This window comes from Ostrea edulis, chromosome 10, assembly GCF_947568905.1.
Source record: "Ostrea edulis chromosome 10, xbOstEdul1.1, whole genome shotgun sequence".
In the NCBI taxonomy this organism is placed as follows: Eukaryota; Metazoa; Mollusca; class Bivalvia; order Ostreida; family Ostreidae; genus Ostrea; species Ostrea edulis.
In genome coordinates, this window is record NC_079173.1 from 42,006,066 (window position 1) to 42,029,697 (window position 23,632).

General features: G+C 35.4%; 1 protein-coding gene across 3 annotated transcripts in view; it reads left to right on the forward strand.

The window, feature by feature from the left end:
- Positions 1 to 16,106: 16,106 nt before the first annotated feature.
- Positions 16,107 to 23,632, forward strand: part of LOC125666117 (fibroblast growth factor receptor 3-like) — a 32,663-nt gene continuing 25,137 nt past the window's right edge. The window contains exons 1-5 of one of the 3 annotated variants that reach the window (XM_048899222.2): positions 16,107 to 16,337; positions 18,149 to 18,294; positions 21,559 to 21,718; positions 22,519 to 22,646; positions 23,045 to 23,089. In XM_048899222.2, coding sequence (XP_048755179.2) covers positions 18,204 to 18,294; positions 21,559 to 21,718; positions 22,519 to 22,646; positions 23,045 to 23,089 — 424 coding nt within the window. In that variant the 5' untranslated portion in view covers positions 16,107 to 16,337; positions 18,149 to 18,203. Of the gene's footprint in view, positions 16,338 to 16,599; positions 18,006 to 18,148; positions 18,295 to 21,558; positions 21,719 to 22,518; positions 22,647 to 23,044; positions 23,090 to 23,632 lie in introns of those variants that run through there. The other 2 variants (XM_048899223.2, XM_048899224.2) reach the window with 2 other exon arrangements.

Genomic DNA, 23,632 nt, shown 5'->3' on the forward strand with positions numbered 1-23,632 from the left:
CACACAGACAGATACACACAACACATACATAGACAAACACACACAGACAGACACACACTGATAAACACACACATAGAACGGGTATACACAGACAAACATACATATACAGACAGACAAACACACACACATACATATACAGACAGACAAACACACACACAGACAAACACACACACGGACAGACAAACACACACACAGACAGACAGACACACACATAGACAGACAGACACACAAACACATAGTCAGTCACACAGACAAACACATAGACACACAGACAGACACGTACACATGCATGCGCGTGCACGCACGCACACACGTATGCACACAGAAAGACACGCACACAGACAGACAGACAGACAGACACACACACTCACTCACTGATTGACAGACACACACACACACACACACAGACAGACAGACAGACAGACAGACACACACAGACACACACACACACACATCCATCCATCATTAGCATTGCAAAAAACTTTCATAGAAAATTTATGGCTGAGGAGAAATTTCTTGCATTCACACTCGACCAATTGCTAAGAATACTTCTGACATATTTACTAATCGATGACCTTCAATTTCAATGAAATCAATAATATTAAGTATAAACCTCATATTTAAAGCATAAACATCATATTTAAACACAATAAACAAAAAAATTCTTGCCTGGAAAATTCAAGTTTCAAGCTGATTTGTGCTTAAAGACTGCGGAAATTCTACGACATCATGAAATACCTATACTGTTTAAAAATTTAAGTTTTTCCGAGTAAAATGATGTATCATACATGGGGAGTTATTGTTAATTATATCTTGAAATGAGTGAACAAAAACTGCCCTCTTCACATCACTGTTTCCAGCAGAGTTCTTCCCCTTGGTAAAGTTGAAAATAGAATAAAAGACCCACAACTGAGTGAAATACATGCGATTTTGATTCCAAATAAAGACTAGAATTGTATTTCAAGGAAATTTGATGTGAAATAAAAGGAATTGTAGAGAAAAAAAACCCTGAAATGGCCAGTAAGGATGTTAACTTGAGCAATCCTGGAGAGTCTGTTTTTTGTTTTTTCAAGTTCAAAAAAAAACTTATTTCAATGAGAAATTTGCCCTAAAAATTGGTTCGTCTAAACCGTCACATCTTTAATAAATTACCCTGATATCATGCTTTTATCTAATAAACATAAGTCAAAATAAGACACCTTTGTATGAAGAAGAATATTTGTCAAGGAAGATAACTCTAGCCAAGAAAAAAAATAAAAAAAAAAATCTGATGTCATTACTCTATTATGACATCACATTACGTGTTATATTATGATGTCATAGTTAAGCTAGCCTATGTAGATCCACTGGTGTAATTCAAATAGACAAACAGAAGCGAAGCAGTTTCATGCCAGGATGCGTATGGATGACATATCAAAAAGTTTCTGAAAAGTCGGTGTACTCCACTAGATGTACAGTGTATCACACCTATGTTAGTGATCCTTATGCAATATACAGTGAATTCAATAAAATTGAAATTTATATTCTGAAGCTTTATCTGTTTCTCTATGACTACCTGACAGACACACAGACAGATACACACAACACATACATAGACAAACACACACAGACAGACACACACTGATAAACACACACATAGAACGGGTATACACAGACAAACATACATATACAGACAAACACACACACATACATATACAGACAGACAAACACACACACAGACAAACACACACACGGACAGACAAACACACACACAGACAGACAGACACACACATAGACAGACAGACACACAAACACATAGTCAGTCACACAGACAAACACATAGACACACAGACAGACACGTACACATGCATGCGCGTGCACGCACGCACACACGTATGCACACAGAAAGACACGCACACAGACAGACAGACAGACAGACACACACACTCACTCACTGATTGACAGACACACACACACACACACACAGACAGACAGACAGACAGACAGACAGACACACACACACAGACACACACACACACACATCCATCCATCATTAGCATTGCAAATAACTTTCATAGAAAATTTATGGCTGAGGAGAAATTTCTTGCATTCACACTCGACCAATTGCTAAGAATACTTCTGACATATTTACTAATCGATGACCTTCAATTTCAATGAAATCAATAATATTAAGTATAAACCTCATATTTAAAGCATAAACATCATATTTAAACACAATAAACAAAAAAATTCTTGCCTGGAAAATTCAAGTTTCAAGCTGATTTGTGCTTAAAGACTGCGGAAATTCTACGACATCATGAAATACCTATACTGTTTAAAAATTTAAGTTTTTCCGAGTAAAATGATGTATCATACATGGGGAGTTATTGTTAATTATATCTTGAAATGAGTGAACAAAAACTGCCCTCTTCACATCACTGTTTCCAGCAGAGTTCTTCCCCTTGGTAAAGTTGAAAATAGAATAAAAGACCCACAACTGAGTGAAATACATGCGATTTTGATTCCAAATAAAGACTAGAATTTTATTTCAAGGAAATTTGATGTGAAATAAAAGGAATTGTAGAGAAAAAAAACCCTGAAATGGCCAGTAAGGATGTTAACTTGAGCAATCCTGGAGAGTCTGTTTTTTGTTTTTTTTCAAGTTCAAAAAAAAACTTATTTCAATGAGAAATTTGCCCTAAAAATTGGTTCGTCTAAACCGTCACATCTTTAATAAATTACCCTGATATCATGCTTTTATCTAATAAACATAAGTCAAAATAAGACACCTTTGTATGAAGAAGAATATTTGTCAAGGAAGATAACTCTAGCCAAGAAAAAAAAAAAATCTGATGTCATTACTCTATTATGACATCACATTACGTGTTATATTATGATGTCATAGTTAAGCTAGCCTATGTAGATCCACTGGTGTAATTCAAATAGACAAACAGAAGCGAAGCAGTTTCATGCCAGGATGCGTATGGATGACATATCAAAAAGTTTCTGAAAAGTCGGTGTACTCCACTAGATGTACAGTGTATCACACCTATGTTAGTGATCCTTATGCAATATACAGTGAATTCAATAAAATTGAAATTTATATTCTGAAGCTTTATCTGTTTCTCTATGACTACCTGACAGACACACAGACAGATACACACAACACATACATAGACAAACACACACAGACAGACACACACTGATAAACACACACATAGAACGGGTATACACAGACAAACATACATATACAGACAGACAAACACACACACATACATATACAGACAGACAAACACACACACAGACAAACACACACACGGACAGACAAACACACACACAGACAGACAGACACACACATAGACAGACAGACACACAAACACATAGTCAGTCACACAGACAAACACATAGACACACAGACAGACACGTACACATGCATGCGCGTGCACGCACGCACACACGTATGCACACAGAAAGACACGCACACAGACAGACAGACAGACAGACACACACACTCACTCACTGATTGACAGACACACACACACACACACAGACAGACAGACAGACAGACACACACAGACACACACACACACACATCCATCCATCATTAGCATTGCAAAAAACTTTCATAGAAAATTTATGGCTGAGGAGAAATTTCTTGCATTCACACTCGACCAATTGCTAAGAATACTTCTGACATATTTACTAATCGATGACCTTCAATTTCAATGAAATCAATAATATTAAGTATAAACCTCATATTTAAAGCATAAACATCATATTTAAACACAATAAACAAAAAAATTCTTGCCTGGAAAATTCAAGTTTCAAGCTGATTTGTGCTTAAGGTCACAAACTACCAGGAAATGGAGGAAAATTCGCCTTCAGAAGCCCATGTGTTAATTTTCAGATTTTATTACCATGGCAACCAATTTTCAAAAATAATGTATATGGTTCTTGAAAGCACACATGTGAAAGATTTTAAAGGTCCATCATGACATCTGATGCTAGCCTGGAAATGGGTCGAGATACACTCAGGCACCTGCCATCTTGGAAGTAAAAAAGCAACAAAAATGAGGAAAATATACCCATTTTCAACCCCTCCTAATTCAAAAAAAAAAAAATTTCCCCAGTATAATGACAGATATCAACTTTCAGCAAAATTCCTAACCTTTCCAACAAGGCCAAATTTGCAATAGGGTCCTTGATTCCTTTTCGAGATATTTTACATCAAAGATGCAGCATGCTCTTTTCAACTTACCGTTTAAAGTGAAAGTAGAATTGCCCGCCTAGAAGTCAAACTCTCATACATCTCACAGTCACAGTTTCGAATCCCATAAAAAGGCACTGGATCAATGTAGAATGGTCACCTCCCTATATTAATACAGATATCAATAACAATGAAACTATTTAAATTCTATAAAATACTCTTTTAACATATTTACATTTTAACCCTGGTCACTTTAGCTTCGTATTGGCAATTCGCCAGGTATATTGAGACTTTAAAGACTGCGGAAATTCTACGACATCATGAAATACCTATACTGTTTAAAAATTTAAGTTTTTCCGAGTAAAATGATGTATCATACATGGGGAGTTATTGTTAATTATATCTTGAAATGAGTGAACAAAAACTGCCCTCTTCACATCACTGTTTCCAGCAGAGTTCTTCCCCTTGGTAAAGTTGAAAATAGAATAAAAGACCCACAACTGAGTGAAATACATGCGATTTTGATTCCAAATAAAGACTAGAATTGTATTTCAAGGAAATTTGATGTGAAATAAAAGGAATTGTAGAGAAAAAAACCCTGAAATGGCCAGTAAGGATGTTAACTTGAGCAATCCTGGAGAGTCTGTTTTTTGTTTTTTCAAGTTCAAAAAAAAACTTATTTCAATGAGAAATTTGCCCTAAAAATTGGTTCGTCTAAACCGTCACATCTTTAATAAATTACCCTGATATCATGCTTTTATCTAATAAACATAAGTCAAAATAAGACACCTTTGTATGAAGAAGAATATTTGTCAAGGAAGATAACTCTAGCCAAGAAAAAAAAAAATCTGATGTCATTACTCTATTATGACATCACATTACGTGTTATATTATGATGTCATAGTTAAGCTAGCCTATGTAGATCCACTGGTGTAATTCAAATAGACAAACAGAAGCGAAGCAGTTTCATGCCAGGATGCGTATGGATGACATATCAAAAAGTTTCTGAAAAGTCGGTGTACTCCACTAGATGTACAGTGTATCACACCTATGTTAGTGATCCTTATGCAATATACAGTGAATTCAATAAAATTGAAATTTATATTCTGAAGCTTTATCTGTTTCTCTATGACTACCTGACAGACACACAGACAGATACACACAACACATACATAGACAAACACACACAGACAGACACACACTGATAAACACACACATAGAACGGGTATACACAGACAAACATACATATACAGACAGACAAACACACACACATACATATACAGACAGACAAACACACACACAGACAAACACACACACGGACAGACAAACACACACACAGACAGACAGACACACACATAGACAGACAGACACACAAACACATAGTCAGTCACACAGACAAACACATAGACACACAGACAGACACGTACACATGCATGCGCGTGCACGCACGCACACACGTATGCACACAGAAAGACACGCACACAGAAAGACAGACAGACAGACACACACACTCACTCACTGATTGACAGACACACACACACACACAGACAGACAGACAGACACACACAGACACACACACACACACATCCATCCATCATTAGCATTGCAAAAAACTTTCATAGAAAATTTATGGCTGAGGAGAAATTTCTTGCATTCACACTCGACCAATTGCTAAGAATACTTCTGACATATTTACTAATCGATGACCTTCAATTTCAATGAAATCAATAATATTAAGTATAAACCTCATATTTAAAGCATAAACATCATATTTAAACACAATAAACAAAAAAATTCTTGCCTGGAAAATTCAAGTTTCAAGCTGATTTGTGCTTAAGGTCACAAACTACCAGGAAATGGAGGAAAATTCGCCTTCAGAAGCCCATGTGTTAATTTTCAGATTTTATTACCATGGCAACCAATTTTCAAAAATAATGTATATGGTTCTTGAAAGCACACATGTGAAAGATTTTAAAGGTCCATCATGACATCTGATGCTAGCCTGGAAATGGGTCGAGATACACTCAGGCACCTGCCATCTTGGAAGTAAAAAAGCAACAAAAATGAGGAAAATATACCCATTTTCAACCCCTCCTAATTCAAAAAAAAAAAAATTTCCCCAGTATAATGACAGATATCAACTTTCAGCAAAATTCCTAACCTTTCCAACAAGGCCAAATTTGCAATAGGGTCCTTGATTCCTTTTCGAGATATTTTACATCAAAGATGCAGCATGCTCTTTTCAACTTACCGTTTAAAGTGAAAGTAGAATTGCCCGCCTAGAAGTCAAACTCTCATACATCTCACAGTCACAGTTTCGAATCCCATAAAAAGGCACTGGATCAATGTAGAATGGTCACCTCCCTATATTAATACAGATATCAATAACAATGAAACTATTTAAATTCTATAAAATACTCTTTTAACATATTTACATTTTAACCCTGTCACTTTAGCTTCGTATTGGCAATTCGCCAGGTATATTGAGACTTTTGAGTCTGATGATGTGAAACAAAATTAAGTGATTTTCGAGCCCGACTATTGCAGAAAAGTATTTTATCCGAAATAGATAAACACAAAAGAGGCCCATGTGTCACAAGGATCACCTGAGTCACCTTGACCCATATTTAAAGATTTAGATATTCGCATGTAAAGCTTTTATCCCAATTGTAGCCCGGGGGCCATGGATTTTACAAACTTGAATCAGCACTATATCTTGAAGCTTGCATGTTGTCCGACGACACTTAAGAAAATTTTAAAAGATTTTCTCTGTATATTTGTATGTAAAACTATGATCCCCTATTGTGGCCCAATCCAACCCCTAAAGTCATGATTTTAACAAACCTGAATTTGTACTATGTCAGGAAGTTTTCACGTACATTTCAGATCTTCTAGACCAGTGGTTCTTGAAACGATTTTTAAATGACCACACTGCTAGCACAGCTTGGTTGTTGATTTATAGCTTTAATAACCCCGATCAAAATAAAGGAAGACCTCACAATGAGAGTGTCTACCAACTTTTTTATGAAGTTCCATAGTGACCATGCACTTTGACCTTTCAACCGAATAATAATCAATAGGGTTTTTCATCTCTCGAGATAACAAACCTACATGTGAAATAGTTAATAAATTGAGCAAACATTGTGGCTACTGACTAAGTTTGACACACACGCACGCATGCTCACCCACGTCCGAGTGGCTCATGACGTCACTATATCCCCTTTCACGACGTATTGCATGGGGATAACGAGCAAGCTCTTCTCAGTATTATGAACATATACATTACTACAATTCAGGCGAAAGCCCACTTGTGGTTCATGACCTTATTTTTTCGTTAGTAATGAGCATCATCAGTATACTTGGAAGAAAAACACTTAGGCCTTGAAAGCACTGTTATATTCTAAAATTAAATTCCGGAATATATATATTTATACATCACCACACTGATATGTACTGCTGATATGTTTTGAAACACAATCAACACACTGCTTAATACAAATGCTATTCAGAAATTGCAATCTTATATGCTTCCACATAATCTTAATTTTGATTGCCACTAGATTGGTTGGATGATGACTGAGTTTTGGAATCTTCAATTTGTTGAACCTGACTTTGTGGAGCTCGAATTTCTGTTTGCACACTTTGTAGTGAAGCTTGGAAATCTGACCGCATCCTCATCATTTCCCCAAGAATTAACTGTAATGTTGCATGAGATGTAGCAGTGTCATTTGATTGTTCCTGCGTATGAGTGCTTGATGAATGTTGTGACGATGTTCCAGAGGAACCACACGGTTTCAAACGAGCATCAGGACATAGATTGTGTAAGATTCTGTCAATAGGAGTCACTAGACAGGATTCTCGTGTGGTGAGTCCAACTGCCAGTTTTATCAGGATTTATACAAAAGACAAACGAACCCGAGTCACCAACCTTAAAGAACTGTCCTTGAGGCAGATTCTGAATTTCAATTTGATCACACATAACCGCGTAGTGTGAATTCCCTGGTAGCTTAAGACTTTCTTGAACAAATCGTACATGTACAGGACTGTGATAAAGATTACCAATGGTAAATCCAGTTACAGCTCCATATTTCACGACACTGTCTGCTATGTTTGGGATTTTGCCACTGACATTGTTTATAGAATCCGGATTAGGCAGAGATACAATATCTCCAGAAAATACTGGTGGGTTACTCGGATCAAAACCTGAAACAACAAGAAACCTATATATCATATTATATCACAAACCTGAATATTTACATGTGATCTATTTTGACCCATGTCACCTACTCTCGAGTATCACAATGAATATTGGGGATGCTTGCATATGAACGATTTAGCATGGCCCTGTAGTTGTCAAGGATACTTTTAAAATAGATTTGTATTTTCTTTATCTTCAATTGTGGCCCATATCAGCTAGTCGCAACAATGTAGGCTTCTCCGACTTTTTTTTATTCTGAGTTTTCGGGAGAGGGCTGCAATACCATAGAATCTTCATATTAGTGCAAACTATTTTAATTAATAACCCATAATGATCTCTGTGTATTTATTTTCAATGTTGACTAACCCAAAAAACTACCAACTTTACCATGTATTATTTGAAACACAGGTAAAAACATTAGTGCATTGATTTGAAATTGTCAACCAATTCTTGAAAATTGTTAGACCGACTTATAAATGGGTCAATGGCGATTCCCTCCGAAATAACTTAAAACAATACAACCGACTTATAGGCGAATCGACAAATAGGCGAGTATATACGACACATGTTTCATGTAAACACTACAATATATGGGCATATGCAAATAACTTGACAAACGGAAGTTCCGCTTCAGAACATCAAATATAGCGCAGAATATCAACAGAAAAATTGAAATATATCGACATTTTTAAAACAGTATAAGCGATTCTCACAAATCGTACATGGCAGGTTGTGAATTCATATATCGACTAAAAAGCAAATAATATCCCTTTCGTTTATTTAAAAAAAACAACAAAGATTTAGGATTGATTGAAAATGATGCAGGAACGTGAATAACTCGCATCTGCACCATTATGGAGACCCGAACGAGTTGTAGCGCTCTCCCCCAAAAAAGTTGGAGTGGGCTATATCATTCCAGCTAACCCCTCCCCAACACCTTGTGTAATGATCTGAACAAACCTGAATATACACTACATCATGACGCTTTCATGTAAATTGGGACTTTTCTGACCAAATGGTTCTCAGGATTTTTAAATTACTCCACCCTATTTTAAATGGCCTTTTCTTAATTGTATCCTCTTTGAAGTTGACATGATCCTTTATTTAAATATATTTGAATACCCTTTACCTAAGGATAATTTGTGCCAAGTTTCATTGAAAGAGACATATTGGTTCTGGAGAAAAAATGAAAAGGTGGAAAAGCTTACAGACGGACGCACAAAGGGGAGCTAAAGATAAAAAACATGCTTCTGGGTCCATCGAATTTCATATCTTTGGTAGAGGCTTTTCTAATTACTAAACACTAAATTGATTACTGTTCGTTATCTTCACCTTGCATTGATAACTTAATTGTTTGATCTTCAGATGTCTAATTTTTTTTTTATGAAAAAAAAATACATTTTAAGAATATAGGCCATAACCCCGGACCAGATCACTTTGAATGAGCTATGATAGATGTTTGAAGGCATTCCTTAACACAAGTATAAGGTCATCTTTAAAAAGAAATGGTTGTTGTAGTAACGCGACCCATTACTTTAGATGTGAGTTGGTAGGTAGGTGGGGTTTTTTGTGGTCAGACAGATGTTGAGACATAAGTTGATTAAATAAAGGTAATTATATGGTGTATAATATTTCAGTTTGCACCTGACAATATTCAAACATTACAACTGATGTCGATATAGCATGTCTAGCAGACGATTCTAATTTAGAATTACTTTGACCTTACAGTTTTGATCTCATCTTCTCTCTCAGATGTATACTTGCAAATAATTTCTTTGAATTCACTGGATGATACTACAAACAAATTATAGAAGCAGCTAAGGGGACATGCCCGTCACCAGAAATTACAGATATACTTATGAAAGATATTACTGATGATGTAATTTCCAAATTTCAATATGCCGACAAACTCATTAATCACGGCAGATTTAAAGATGACTGTTGCATTCTACTTAATGGAAATCCGGGTGAAAATAAGAAATTTTTCAACATAGGGAACTCTTGTCACAAATATTTGAGATTCAATTATGATATATCTCACACCAGTGTCAATTTCCTTGACACTACTATTTACAAAGGGACAAGGTTTTCTGATAACTAACGATTTGACATTCACTCATATATCAAACCTACTAACAGCTTGTTATACCTACATACACATAGTCCTCACAAACCGTCAGTTTTCAAGTGTTTAATCAAAGGAGAATGTACTAGACATCCGAAGAATACTATAATGATCAAGTTGTACTACAAATCAGTTTTGAAGATTTCAAAACCTATTTGGAAAAAAGAGATATACAAAATAATCAGAACTTGAACCTATTATGCAAGGAAATATTACTACAAATGGAATTAATCTTCTTTAAAAAAGGATATTAAATCTATACCTAACGTTATGGTCCCCAAGTTTAACCGATGTATAAACGGGTTAAGGAAACGAATCAATCTGATTAAAACCGGGATCTTTGACCCTCTCCGTCGTCATTGTGTCTTTGAGTAGCGACATGATAATAATGGAGCAAATCAAAGATCTGATTGGGAAACGAATCATGAAATATCGAAGCATGTATAGCCTTATTCACAACCCTTCCTATGATTGCATACCGTAAAGACAAGGATATTGGTGATCTGATCATTAGATCATAATTAAAACAAAATGGAATTCAAGAGATTGATTTATGTGTGCATAAGGTCGACCCCTTATGAGGCGGGCGTTACTACGCAATACAAATGACACCTGCTTTAAATACCACCGAGACACTTTTAATCATTTTATTATGCAAGTAATTGACCAAATACTTCATTTCGAATATCGGGTTCTAATAAGTTTAAGACATGTATGGTTGTTAGAATGTCTCTTTTTTTTTTTTTCTTTTTTTTTTTACATTTTCGAATTCGAACATTACATCAATCTCCGTGGGATTTCAGCTGCCACAGCTTGTTACAATTTCAAAAACATCCTACCACGTATCTTTCACCTGGAATTGACGCATAGTATTTTCTATGACTATCTCCCTCACCCATAGCTCTTATCCTTCAACGATTTTCACTCCACTTTTTTGGCACACTGTTTTTGTCTATAATAGCCCTAAAACTTCGTTGTTATTTCGGATTTCAAACATTTCGGTTGAGCATCACTGAAGAGACATAATTTGTCGAAATGTGCATCTGGTGCATCAAAATTGGTACCGTTTAAGTTTTACATGTTGTTGTCGTTTTCCCTTTAAGACTAACAGTTACTGATAAAATTAAACTTGAACTTGTAGTAGAATCAGCGCATGCGTTGTTGGACCCATTTTCAACTGATTTAACTCGTGATCACAGAGACAATTTTATTACTTTATAAGAATCTGTATAACCGAGACGTACAAAAAACCATATTCATTGTATGAAAACAGAAAATAGATTATTAAAAAAAAATGTTTCCTTAAATCAATGAAAAAAAATCGAGACGTATAGTTTTGTGTGAGTCGGTCGCGTTACTGCAAAAAACATTTTTTTTAAGGATGGCCTAATTACAAACAAGATATGATTATAATCCATCGATTATAAAGTCTCCCAAACGAATTACTGGCTGAATAAAAGTGACATTTTCTGAGTACTACTATCTCCCTACCTTGACAAAACCAATGCCAATTGTAACTTTTTTTTAACAATCTAGATCACGAAAGCTTTGATTTTTAATTTTTTTCTTCAAAAAACCCCTCCTTTCCTTCAGTAAAACTAGTCTCACTTGACCTTGATCCTATTCTGTACGTCCTAACATCCTCTTATCATTTTGTTATGATCCAATGTCTATCAGTCCTGGTTCTAAAGTTATACAAGATTTTATAATCAAGGCCATGGGGATACCAGTTTGTACGTCACTACACCCTTTTGTCATTTCTGAAGATTTCATGTCTCTTTCAGTTCCAATTCTAAAATGATAGCCAACGTATGCTTAGGGCAAGGGGTCAAGATGGCTGGAATCACTTGACCTTGACACCAATTTGTAGATCCCATTATCCTTTTATCATTTCTGAAAATTCCATCTTTTTATCAGACCTACTTCTTAAGTTAAATATCAATTTTATGTTCTAAGGACAGAGGTCAAGGTCGCATGAGTCACTTGACCTAGATATTGGTTTGCAGATCGTATCACCTTCTTATAATTTTTGAAGATCCCATGGCTCTATAAATTCCAGTTTTAAAATTCTATGAGTTTGTATGTTCAATGTTAGGAGTCAGAATCACTTAACCTGGACTGTAGATTTCATCATGTTTTCATCGTTTCTGAATATTCAACATCTCTATCAGACCTGATTCTTAAGTATTACGAATTTATGTACTAAAGTAAGGTCAAGGTGACCGGAGTCACTTGACCGTGACACCAGTTTGTAGATATCATTTCCTTATCATTTATGAAGGTCCAATGTCTCTATATATTCCAGTTCTAAAATCCAGTGATTATTTTTCAAAACTACAACCCCCATTGGGATTGGGAATAATTAGCTACATCTTCCTCAAATTGGGAAAACTCATGCATATTCAATTGAAATGAATAAAGATGCATACAATAATAAAATAACATGTGCTTTTGTTTATGGTTTATTTCAGATCTGATTTAAAATCCTAAAATCAATCATTAATTAATATTAAATATGTATTGGAAGTCACCCCTTTTATAAAGATTATTTACTTATTCTAAGACTTACTTACTACATTTAATTTCATTTGTACCCATAATCTTGTAAACATTTTATTGATAATCATGTTTCCAGAAAGTCTCTCCTCTTTGTATTTTTCGGATTTTAGTAAAATTCTATATTGTTGGTCACTTCCCTTTATTAGTCTGACCCTGCATATAATGGCAGTGAAACTGATAGTGTCAACAATATGGCTTACTGTTTATCTGGAAATTATTTATTACGCTGTGTATCTGCTTATATGAATAACCCAATGGTTTTTTATTTTTGTTTACAAAACATTTTGCATGTGCAGGGGTTAGGAGAATAAAACTGAAGAAAAACGTATTTACTCGATGTCAGAAATATATGGTAACTTTATGTTTAAAATGGTTTAATTTCCCTAGATTTGAAATAGGGAAAAGCATATATAAACTTGGAACAATAATTATTTTTTGGTAGAGGAAACAGCTTAATATCAGTGGCATTTCGGCACCCAAAATTAAAATCACATGAGTGTGTATGTTCAAAGTCAGAAATTAAGTTCACTAGAATCACTTGAACTTGATGCCAACTTGTATCTCATCATATTTTCTCTGGTCCCGTGAGAGTCCGGGTTGGAATAGATCCTCACTACCCCGTGTTTGTCATCAGAGGCGACTAAGGACTGTTCTTCGGATGAGACCGCAAAAACCGAGGCCCCTTGTAACAACAGGTGTGGCACGATAAAAATTCATCCCTGCTCAATGGCTCCGAGCATAGGTCTAAATCTTGTAGCCCTCCAACGGCAGCGGTGACGTCTCCATATGAGTGAAATATTCTCGAGAGGGACGTTAAACAATTGTCAATCAATCATCCAATCGTTTCATCATTTCTGAAGACCCCGTGTGTATATCAGACCTGGGCTAAAACGCCAAACTGACTTCAATTTCAAAGCGCTACAGCTATATATAACTCATAATTATTACTACAAATTTGTTATTTGGAGTTCTTTTTGCAAGATATTGTGATGTCATTTTTAAGATAAAAGATAGACTATATGACTTTAAACCCCACCCCCATTTGATATCCACCAAAATGTACCCTAACCCCCTTCAATCTGAAAATAAAAACGTTTATGCACATCTAGATTGATTGGCCTATCATATCCTTGAATATCTAGACCTTGATAAGAACCGAGTAAAAAACATTCGTTTGGGAGACTTAAATATAGAAAACAAGGCAAGAATTGTTCATGAAAATACCTGCAGATTGCAACTGTTCTGACGTCACAGCCCGATACTTAAAGGTGTCAATATCTTTGTCAAGTTCAATTAAAGCAGCATCAACATTAGGATCTGGCTTCAAAACAGATTGTCCAATCAGGTAACATCGCGGGAACTTTGCACGTTCACATTTACCACACGCATTATAGGAATGGTGTCTTCTATCAAATGCCTCAACTTCAATTTGAGAAGTATCTGTGATCTGTCCATTCATTGATTCATCAGGTGAAAATCCAACATGAGCACATGTTATCAACCCAACTTTATTATTGGGGAGGTCTACAAATCCCCCAATACTCCCACTCCCCAAACGCTTGATGTGTCCTCTTAATTCTAGTGATCTTCCAGCACCGAAATAGCAGTATCCCTCCTGAACATCTACTTCCACGTATCTGATTTTCTTTGGAAATTGTTTTTCTCCGTAGGGAATATACCCTTTATGGAAACAAAATAGACTAATACATAGTTTCTCTACAACTCTGTGCCTCCCCTTGGATAGTCCCATTGATTTATATGGTGAGGCTGATATCATTGTGAGATTGGGGTGTTTCCTAAATAGCTCTCTTGCTTTGTATCTACTGTAACGTTAAAGGGGGGGGGGGGGGCAGACTATCTGTCTTCCTTATATCACAGGACCGGGTCGGCGAAGTAGCAGACTTTAGAGAGCTTGGTGCACTTCTTTACAGTAGCTCTGACTGATCTTAGGGGAAAATTTATGCACTTAGATCAAGCAAAAACTCTTCGGAATGTTTTCAAGAAATTTTATTGTGAGCTTCGTAAAACAGATGGTTCTCTCTATGCTATAAGGATATATAAAGCACTAATAATGACCAAAGATACGAACAAAATGAAATGAGCCGCTCCTAGCAAAAAAAAAAGACGTCACGATGAATTAAAACGCGACGTCAGATTTTGCATATGTGTAAAGAAAAATATTACGATTACCAATCACGAGTTGGTTTTCATCTTTGATTGACTGTAATATTTTAACGACAATCAACATTGATCTAATATTTAGAGGGATTGTTCTCTAAGAGTTCATACTTTAGCACTAAAATACTTAAGTGCCCTTTAAACTAGGAACGCCTCAAATTGCCTTTTTGGGACGACTTTCAGGAAGGCTAAATATATACATAGACATGAAATTTTGATAGATAAAATAAAAATGCAAACTAGTTGTAAAAGTAAACAAAAAAATCTGAGAACAACAGAACATCTACGTATTGAAATATCGAGTGCAATATAGGACAATAAAAGAAAGTAGAAGATGACACACTTTTTTTACCTGGGGCAACACTCTCTCTTCAAATATACAAACGAAATGGCGCCAAAACGTCACATGGTAGAATACAGTGAAACTTCTCCAAACCGGCCCCTCAGAAAACCGGTTCTCCCTGAATATCGGCCAATTATCAAAGTCCCGGCAGAAACCTTAACATTTCCTTACAAAGAAAGTCTCACAAAACCGGCCACCCCTGAAAAACTTCAAAATTTACTTACATTTGTCAATATTTTAATAGGTGAACATTTAAGGCGATTGACGATATTTGCGTGTGTTAAACGAAATACTTCGATTAATAACAAAATAGTAATCCTATGACGTAAGAGAAAAATCACAGTGCCTTGACATTGACTTCGCGATTTACATGTAAAAGGTCACCTATCTTAAAAGATGAAACTGTATTCCTAAAACACGCTACGATAGAATGAAGTGCACACGCACTGACTAGCTTGTACCTTCTTCCTTCGATGGCGTCATGCTGTGAACTTTATTTTTTCGTATTGCACATGCGACTGTTTGAATGGAGTCACGTGCCATATCTAAACAGCAGACTAGGATCAGCGTGCGAGCCTAACATTCACACAAGAGATTGTGTTGATGATCAATACGCACCAACAGCTTTAAGATTTTGTAATTGATCTATTTTTGATTATGGGAATCATTTAGCTTCAATGTTATACAATTCATATTCATACGGATTAAAAGGTGATTATTTCAAATTTCAAAATGGCCTCTTTTGAAGGTAAAATATTAGAATAAGAATACACAAGCTATATATCTCTTTGCAATAATTGATGTATGTTAATTTACGGTTGTAACGTTGATAATTTTAAAGTTGTAATACTTTAAGATTACGACTTCGGTCTATGCAGTTTTCGATTAACTATACAAGGAATTGGGAAAAGATTTGAATTATCGACGAAATATAGTGAAAATGAGGAATACCGTAGACTTTTTGTTGACTTTTTTTATTTTTCGGGGTTTTTTTTTTTTTTTTTTTTTTTTTTTTTTGGTTGGGTTTTTTTCTTCATTTTTTTACGTTTGGCAGGAAGTTCATGTCACACGAATACAGTGATTGGTGTCCAGTTATCGCTGTAGACAATGTAGCGAATCGTATAACGGTTACAGGCTATTCTGCTCTATGACTGAATACATTGCATTCCTTTCAAAGTAGCCACTGCCGCATCTTCGGAAAAAACTATACACGGAAGGGAACTGGTTAGGTTGTTGGATTTTTTTTGTGGTTTCTTTAAACAAGAGTAGCGACCAGTGATGTCTGTAGTTGGACGAATTGTCTGTGAAGTAAACAGAAAAATCAGTATGAGTGAAAAATTCTCAACAGGACGTAAGAAAACAATAATCGCGTAATCGGGAGGTAATCTTCAAAAGAAACCCGATTATCTCCGGTGTACTTTTGTTTCATTTCAGACATAGTAACTCTTCTGTTTTATTTTGTTTTCCTTTGAAAATCTAAATGATAATGATATATTTCGATTGCTTACTGAAGCTCATGGTATTTTTTTTTTTCGTATCACCCGCTGTTAACACGGTATCCGATGTCCAATAAGCCAGTTTGAAAGCACTCGTTGCTGCTTCTAAAGCGTGAGGCCTGGGACTCATAAGAAAGGAAACTGTAAGGATCATTAATACATCATTTTGATAAAAATCCTTAAATGTTTCATGAGTAAATTGTGCAAATTATTTTTTTTCGGCGATCGTTGTTCGTTATGCAGGATATAAATTATTTGCCATGCGAAGTAATCAGCATCAAGGCATCACACCGGTAATTATTTTCACTATTTATTACTAAGGAGGGGGGATCATTAAAAATCAGTTTGAAGAATTGATGCCGAATAACGCAGTCGGAAACGTCCTATGTTACCTATCTCGTCTGCCGACACCAGAAAAACAACACCCTACGTGGCATTTTCGAAAAAAATTTACCCGCGAACAAGAAATCCACGTATTTTTCACATGTTTGTAAACAGCCGGAGTACACCTCAGGAAGTAGCCTCAGCTACCAACAGCAAATAGTTCCTTTGTATACACTTGTTTCTTTCTACAAATTACACAAAATTTCCTAATAAGGGGTACATAAATTAAGAGAAGAGAAAATGAGAAAAATCGCGCAAAAAACAAATTCTTTTAAATATATGAAACTACAATTGACTAAGTTCATTTTGATTGGACAATTACCGGTGTGATACCTTAATTATTTAATTTCTAAGTACGCTGATTCCGATGTACTGTTGTTAAAATTCACACCTTGATGTAAACTCTCATGGAGGAATAGCTCACAAGTAGATAAACTATACACCCAGCATACACCCAGTGCGGTGGAAACTGACCATTTCAATCGGTCACTTTCAGGAGTACTGGATTTGCACCAACATGCATCTAAAGGAAAACCGTAAAGTAGTACAATGCATTGTGGTCGATGTCCAATGTTAGATAAGGTCACGGTTTGTGTAAAAATAAACTTTCATAAGAATTGTTTTAGTTTTAATGAAAACAAAATATCAATGGTATTTGATAACTTTTTTTTTATTTCAGAGGAGCATTGAGAAATTTCATAAGAATTTTACAAGGGACATTATTCCTTCAAGAAATGGGTTCAATTCGGACTGTGACTATCGTATCTATTATTGCTCTGAATTGTGTTTTAACGTTGGCCAGGACAACTGCACCATCCACTGGCGGTAAGTTTACTCATTTGTGATAAACAAAACAAACTCTCCATCTAACAAATGTGCTGGAGCTGAAAAATCACGCATCATACGGAATTAGAAACTTTCCTATTTCTTACAGAAAGGTTAATAATAAAAACGCAGATTACATAGTCGATGGAATATGTGGCAAAGGATACACAGCAGTAAATTTATACAGCCCTTGAATTTAATAGGTTTGATATGTATCATATCTCCCTCTCGATAATGCTGGTGGAAGATAACCGTCAAACGGAGATTGTTAGCAGGTTCTCTTTCATATCTAGTAAATCATCACTTCCCTGGGAGCACTAATGGGCGTAGTTAAAGGTTCGCAGAAATTAGATGCTAAAAATATTGCAAAGAAAAATACAATAATATCTGAACGTTGTGTGCGGAAATGACCCCATTACCACTCGCAAACACATCTATCATTGATGTAATCCCTGGAATTATATATATATATATATATATATATATATATATATATATATATGTATGTATGTATATAGTGTATATATGTATAATTAAAAAATAAAAAAGGATACACGAAGACATTTAGTAAAGCTTTAGCGCTTTCATATCAAATCTTAAGAAGCTTTACATTTAGTAACATAGCGACGTTACATCACAAACAGCTGAACATTAATATTAAACAAATCTAGACGCCATTACATATTGACTATGTCAGTATTCTCCGGTAGACACGAGATTTCAATTAAGCTCAGTACTGTCCGGTAGACACGATCTTTATTGTAAGTTGGTTTAAAGAAAATGGCATTTCTGATGCGTGCAATATAACTAAGTGACAGTGCGATGACTATGCAACCCAAGTTTGGGAAATTGGTGTTATATTTTACATGCAATTTTGAATACATTGATGTAGGTTTTTTTTTCTATATATACATGTATTTTATTTATTTTTAGTCAACACGTGTAATCCCTAAAACAATATCACGCTAATATCACATCACCAGATTTAAAGAAAACTAATTTTGAAGGTCACTAAAACCAGTTATACGGTATGTTCTCTGCGTTCGGTTTGTTTGTTATTGTTTGTTGGGGGTTTTTTTCCCCTTTTTTTTGTAAAAATGTCTTCTTAAAAACATCGACTTACATATTATGTTTTCAAAATAGTGTGGTAGTTACTAATAACCATGCTATGCAAATGGATGCAGGAAGACGAATTCTGGTCAAAATTGCACTGTGAACGTTGTTACTTAGCAATCAAAAATATTTAAAATTGCTAATAAAATGTATTGATTTGATTGTGATATTTTGTAGTGTTATAAAATACCTAGCGGATCATATATTTAGAATTTCCTATTATTGATTATAATCTAGTGATTGAATCTTGTTTAACGTCTCATTCAAAAAAATGTCACTCATATGGAGACCTCACCAAGACCGATAAAGAGCTTCAAATTTAGGTCTTTGCTCGGTACTTTCGGTCATTGGGCCACAGCTACTGTGACATGGGACATCCATTTTTAACGTGACATTCACACCCGATGCCGAACGTTTGGCGATGGAACTGTCACTACCTCTTTTTAACGACTTAGGCATGTTACAGCCGGGATACGAACCCCGTTGTTCTGCTTGCGGGGTGAACGCTCTGACCTGGAGCACCGCGGCGATTCTAATCTAGTGAGAGGGGTTGTATATATCAAAAGAAATAGAATAAACAGTACACAAAGTTAAAAAATTAACGCAAGCGCTTTTATTTTATAATCCTCAGGCGTTACATTTTAAAATAGTTTTTCTATTATAATATATGATAAAGATAAATTGGAACGCCGAAAAAAAAACTAAACCGGTTTCATTTTAATTCTCAAGAGTTATGACATTATTGCTTAGTTACACATTATAGATTTAACTATGACGTCAAAAGTGATGATACAACATAATTAAATATTACATGAAAAAAAAGAAATAAAAACATAGCCGACTTTTGGTCTGTGCAAGATAAAACATATACAATGTGTACAATAATAATGACAAATTTGTTTACATCGTAGTTGACTTCTGAATTATGTGTTAGCAATAAAAAAAAAAACAGATTTATAATGTGCGAAAAGATTTATATATCATATAAAGTTTTGCATTTTATTGAGCGTTTAATGCAGGTTTGTATTCTCGAATATACGTTTCTTTAGTTTCACGCTCCGTTTCCGTAGTATCTCTCAGGAATTTGTGAAAGGGGAAAATGGTAAAGTTCAGACTGAAATTTTTGGCACAGTTTCGAATGTGTTTACTGACTTGGGTACATTGGTATTTTGGTTCCCTTATTTGTTGACGGTGTACAGTCATCCTATGTTGTAGGGTGTCGCCTGTCTGGCCGATATGATTTTCTCCACAACCAGCGCAAGTTATCATATACAAGAGGTTGGAAGAAGTGCATGCCATGGATGATTTCACTGTAAATTGGCTTCCGTTTTTTTAAATAAAATTTAGATCCAGGTGTTATATATGGGCACGTGGCGCACCTTGGTTTATTACATTTGCTGATGGTAGGGATTTCATTGTTGCTAGTGGAAAACATGCTCTGGTTAGAAGGGCTTTGCCGTTTACTTTTGATTTTTTTTTTTATGATTCAAATATTTTTTTTTCATTTCTGAGTCTCCTTCCAAGATAGGGAGGTTGTTCCTGATAACTTGAAAAACTTCCGGATTATTTGGATTGTGCGTTGAAGTTGAAACGTATGGTAGGACATTTTGACAGGGTTTAGCGTTTACTTTCAGGAGATCCTTTCTTTCTTGAGATGTGACTTTGTTTATCCGTTTTTGATTAATTGCATATATATGGGAAAAGATCTGCACTTACTTGACCTTTGATCCCGTAGACGTTTATAAGGTCATGCAATACCCTGAAAAGTTATTAAGAGCTGTTCCCTACCAAATTCTTTACAACATTTTGAAATATCTTTTTATCCTGAATCGGGGCATAATGTCATTTAGTCTCTAACAAGATAGGATTAATGTAAATACCGGAGAGAACAGAGAGAGAACTCGGTCTTACGTCTTTATTATTTCCACAACCTCTTTTCAGTATGTGGTACACCCCAAGTTTGTCCTCTTGAAATAGTTGGAATGTGAAAGAAAGTTAATCTTGTGATACAGATGTGCAAATCAGATTGAGATAAAAGTGTAAATATTGACCTGCTGAAATAAAAAGAAAGATTGTGTAGTAAGGTTGATTTGAAGTCATTCTTTTTAACTTTGAGAATATTATAAATTATGATGTATGTTTGTCTTTCAGAAGCCCCTTTGTTGAAACGAGGGGAGGACCTAGCGTTAGAGTCCGTCAAAGTGAACGAGGGCTCTAAGTTAAGACTGCGATGTAAAGTTTCCGGTGATCCTAGACCGTATACTACCTGGTACAAGGATGGGGAAATGATCCAACCACGACATTATAAAAAGTAATTATACAAAACTTTCAACAAATATTAAGATTGACTTCCACTTGTTTTGGTGTCATTTCAGTAAAGTTTAGAGAATTTTATTTCCGATCTATTTGATCTTTTTACCTGACTCTATGATGTCATTCTACACAGTTTAGAGGATTTTATTTCCGATCTGTTTGAAGTTTTTATCTGACTCTATTTATGCATGGAATCAAATGGGAACAAAATCTTATCTCCTATTCCAATTTTTTCTCGCTTTTCTGGCAACTTCAGAAAAATATCTGAAATGTATTATATTCGCCGGATATAAGAAATGGAGATTTTACAGGATGTGAAACAATGAATGTTTCTTACAATGTAAATGTAAAACTTATACGGTAGCAATTTTGATGCCCCAGATGCGCATTTCGACAAATAATGTATCTCCAGTGATGCTTAATCGAAATGGTTGAAATCCAAAATAACAATAAATTTGTAAGAGCTATTTTAGGGGAAAACAGAGTGCCAAAAAGTGGAGTAAAATTTGTCTAGGGATAAGAGCTGGGCATGAGGGAGATAATTCTTAATTTTGAAATGAATTTCTAAATTTTATCACAGCAATTAAATATATACATCCGCAATTTCAAGCTAGTGACGAAGTACTTAGCTACTGTAAATAAGTAATTATTAGCATGTTTGTAAATAGGGAAAAAGGGGTGATATAATGCGACATCCCTGCAGAACTTGCTTGTCTACTTTGTTGAACACTTGTATCATTTGTGAATGGATGTCTTGTCCCTGTGATATTGATTTTTGTTTCTGCTACTTTTTCTAAGTCTAAGAACAAACCGCCATTCCTTGCTGATAATTCAACCTCGGGAACAGGACAGCGGGCTGTATTCCTGTCACAAACAGAACCAGTATGGGGAGGTGTGGAAAAACTACTCAGTCACAGTCAAAAATGGTATGTACTTAATCTTCAAGAAAACACATCGTGCTTAATTGCTAGCTCAAGGATCTATCTGGGGGAATTATCCACTGTTGTGGTCAGTCATGCGATTAATGATAGAAAGAAATTACTCAAGGAACTGATCAGCTAGTCCTTCATTTTCCACTTCCGTAGATAAACTAAACAACTGTCGCCACTTTGGATGGATGCTACGAAAATCGCACCTGAAATTCTACATTTTTTTTCTTAGCCTGATTACAGGTTATTGTTATATATATTGTCTTAGTTGTTTAGTATCCAAAATGTGGTCGCAGTATTGATAAGTTGATTAGTAAGATTTGCCTAATATCATTTCGTTTAGTCAAAAATGGAGTGTTGATGTTCATATGTACAGGTTTCATTCTGTTTTACAGAAAAGAAAGGTTGGGAACCCAACATTGTTGATTGCAAGTCCCCTGGTAAGATCATTATTCTTGATTTTTTAGGGTAACTAGAGGAGGTTTTCAATTATCTTTAAGAATTCCTTCAAATCTATTCGTCATGATATGACATTTTGCTTCTAACATTTATGTATTGTATATATATTTTTTGGTATTTCCCATTTCTATTTTGGACACATTAAATTAATGTAAAAGTGAAGACAACTCCCACAAAGAATACAAAATTAGGAGTTGGGCAAACTCGGACGGATCCATGGATATACCAGAGGTGAGATCAGATGCCATGGGGAAGTAAGCATCCCTTGTCGACCGGTCACATCCGCTAAGAGCTCTATGTCTTGGTCAGGTAAATGGAGTAATCCACAGTCAAGACTAGTCTGTAAAGAAAGGTCCAACAATTGGTATAAAACAAGGCAGACAGCATTCAATTGCAGGTTGTTTTGGTAAACCAGATTGTTATAAAGACCAATAGAGTTTGCGCCATGCGGACTTTAAACGAAACTGTTGAAGCCCATATTACATCAACTTTGTCAGTTACCTGCCTCGATTTAAAAACTGATC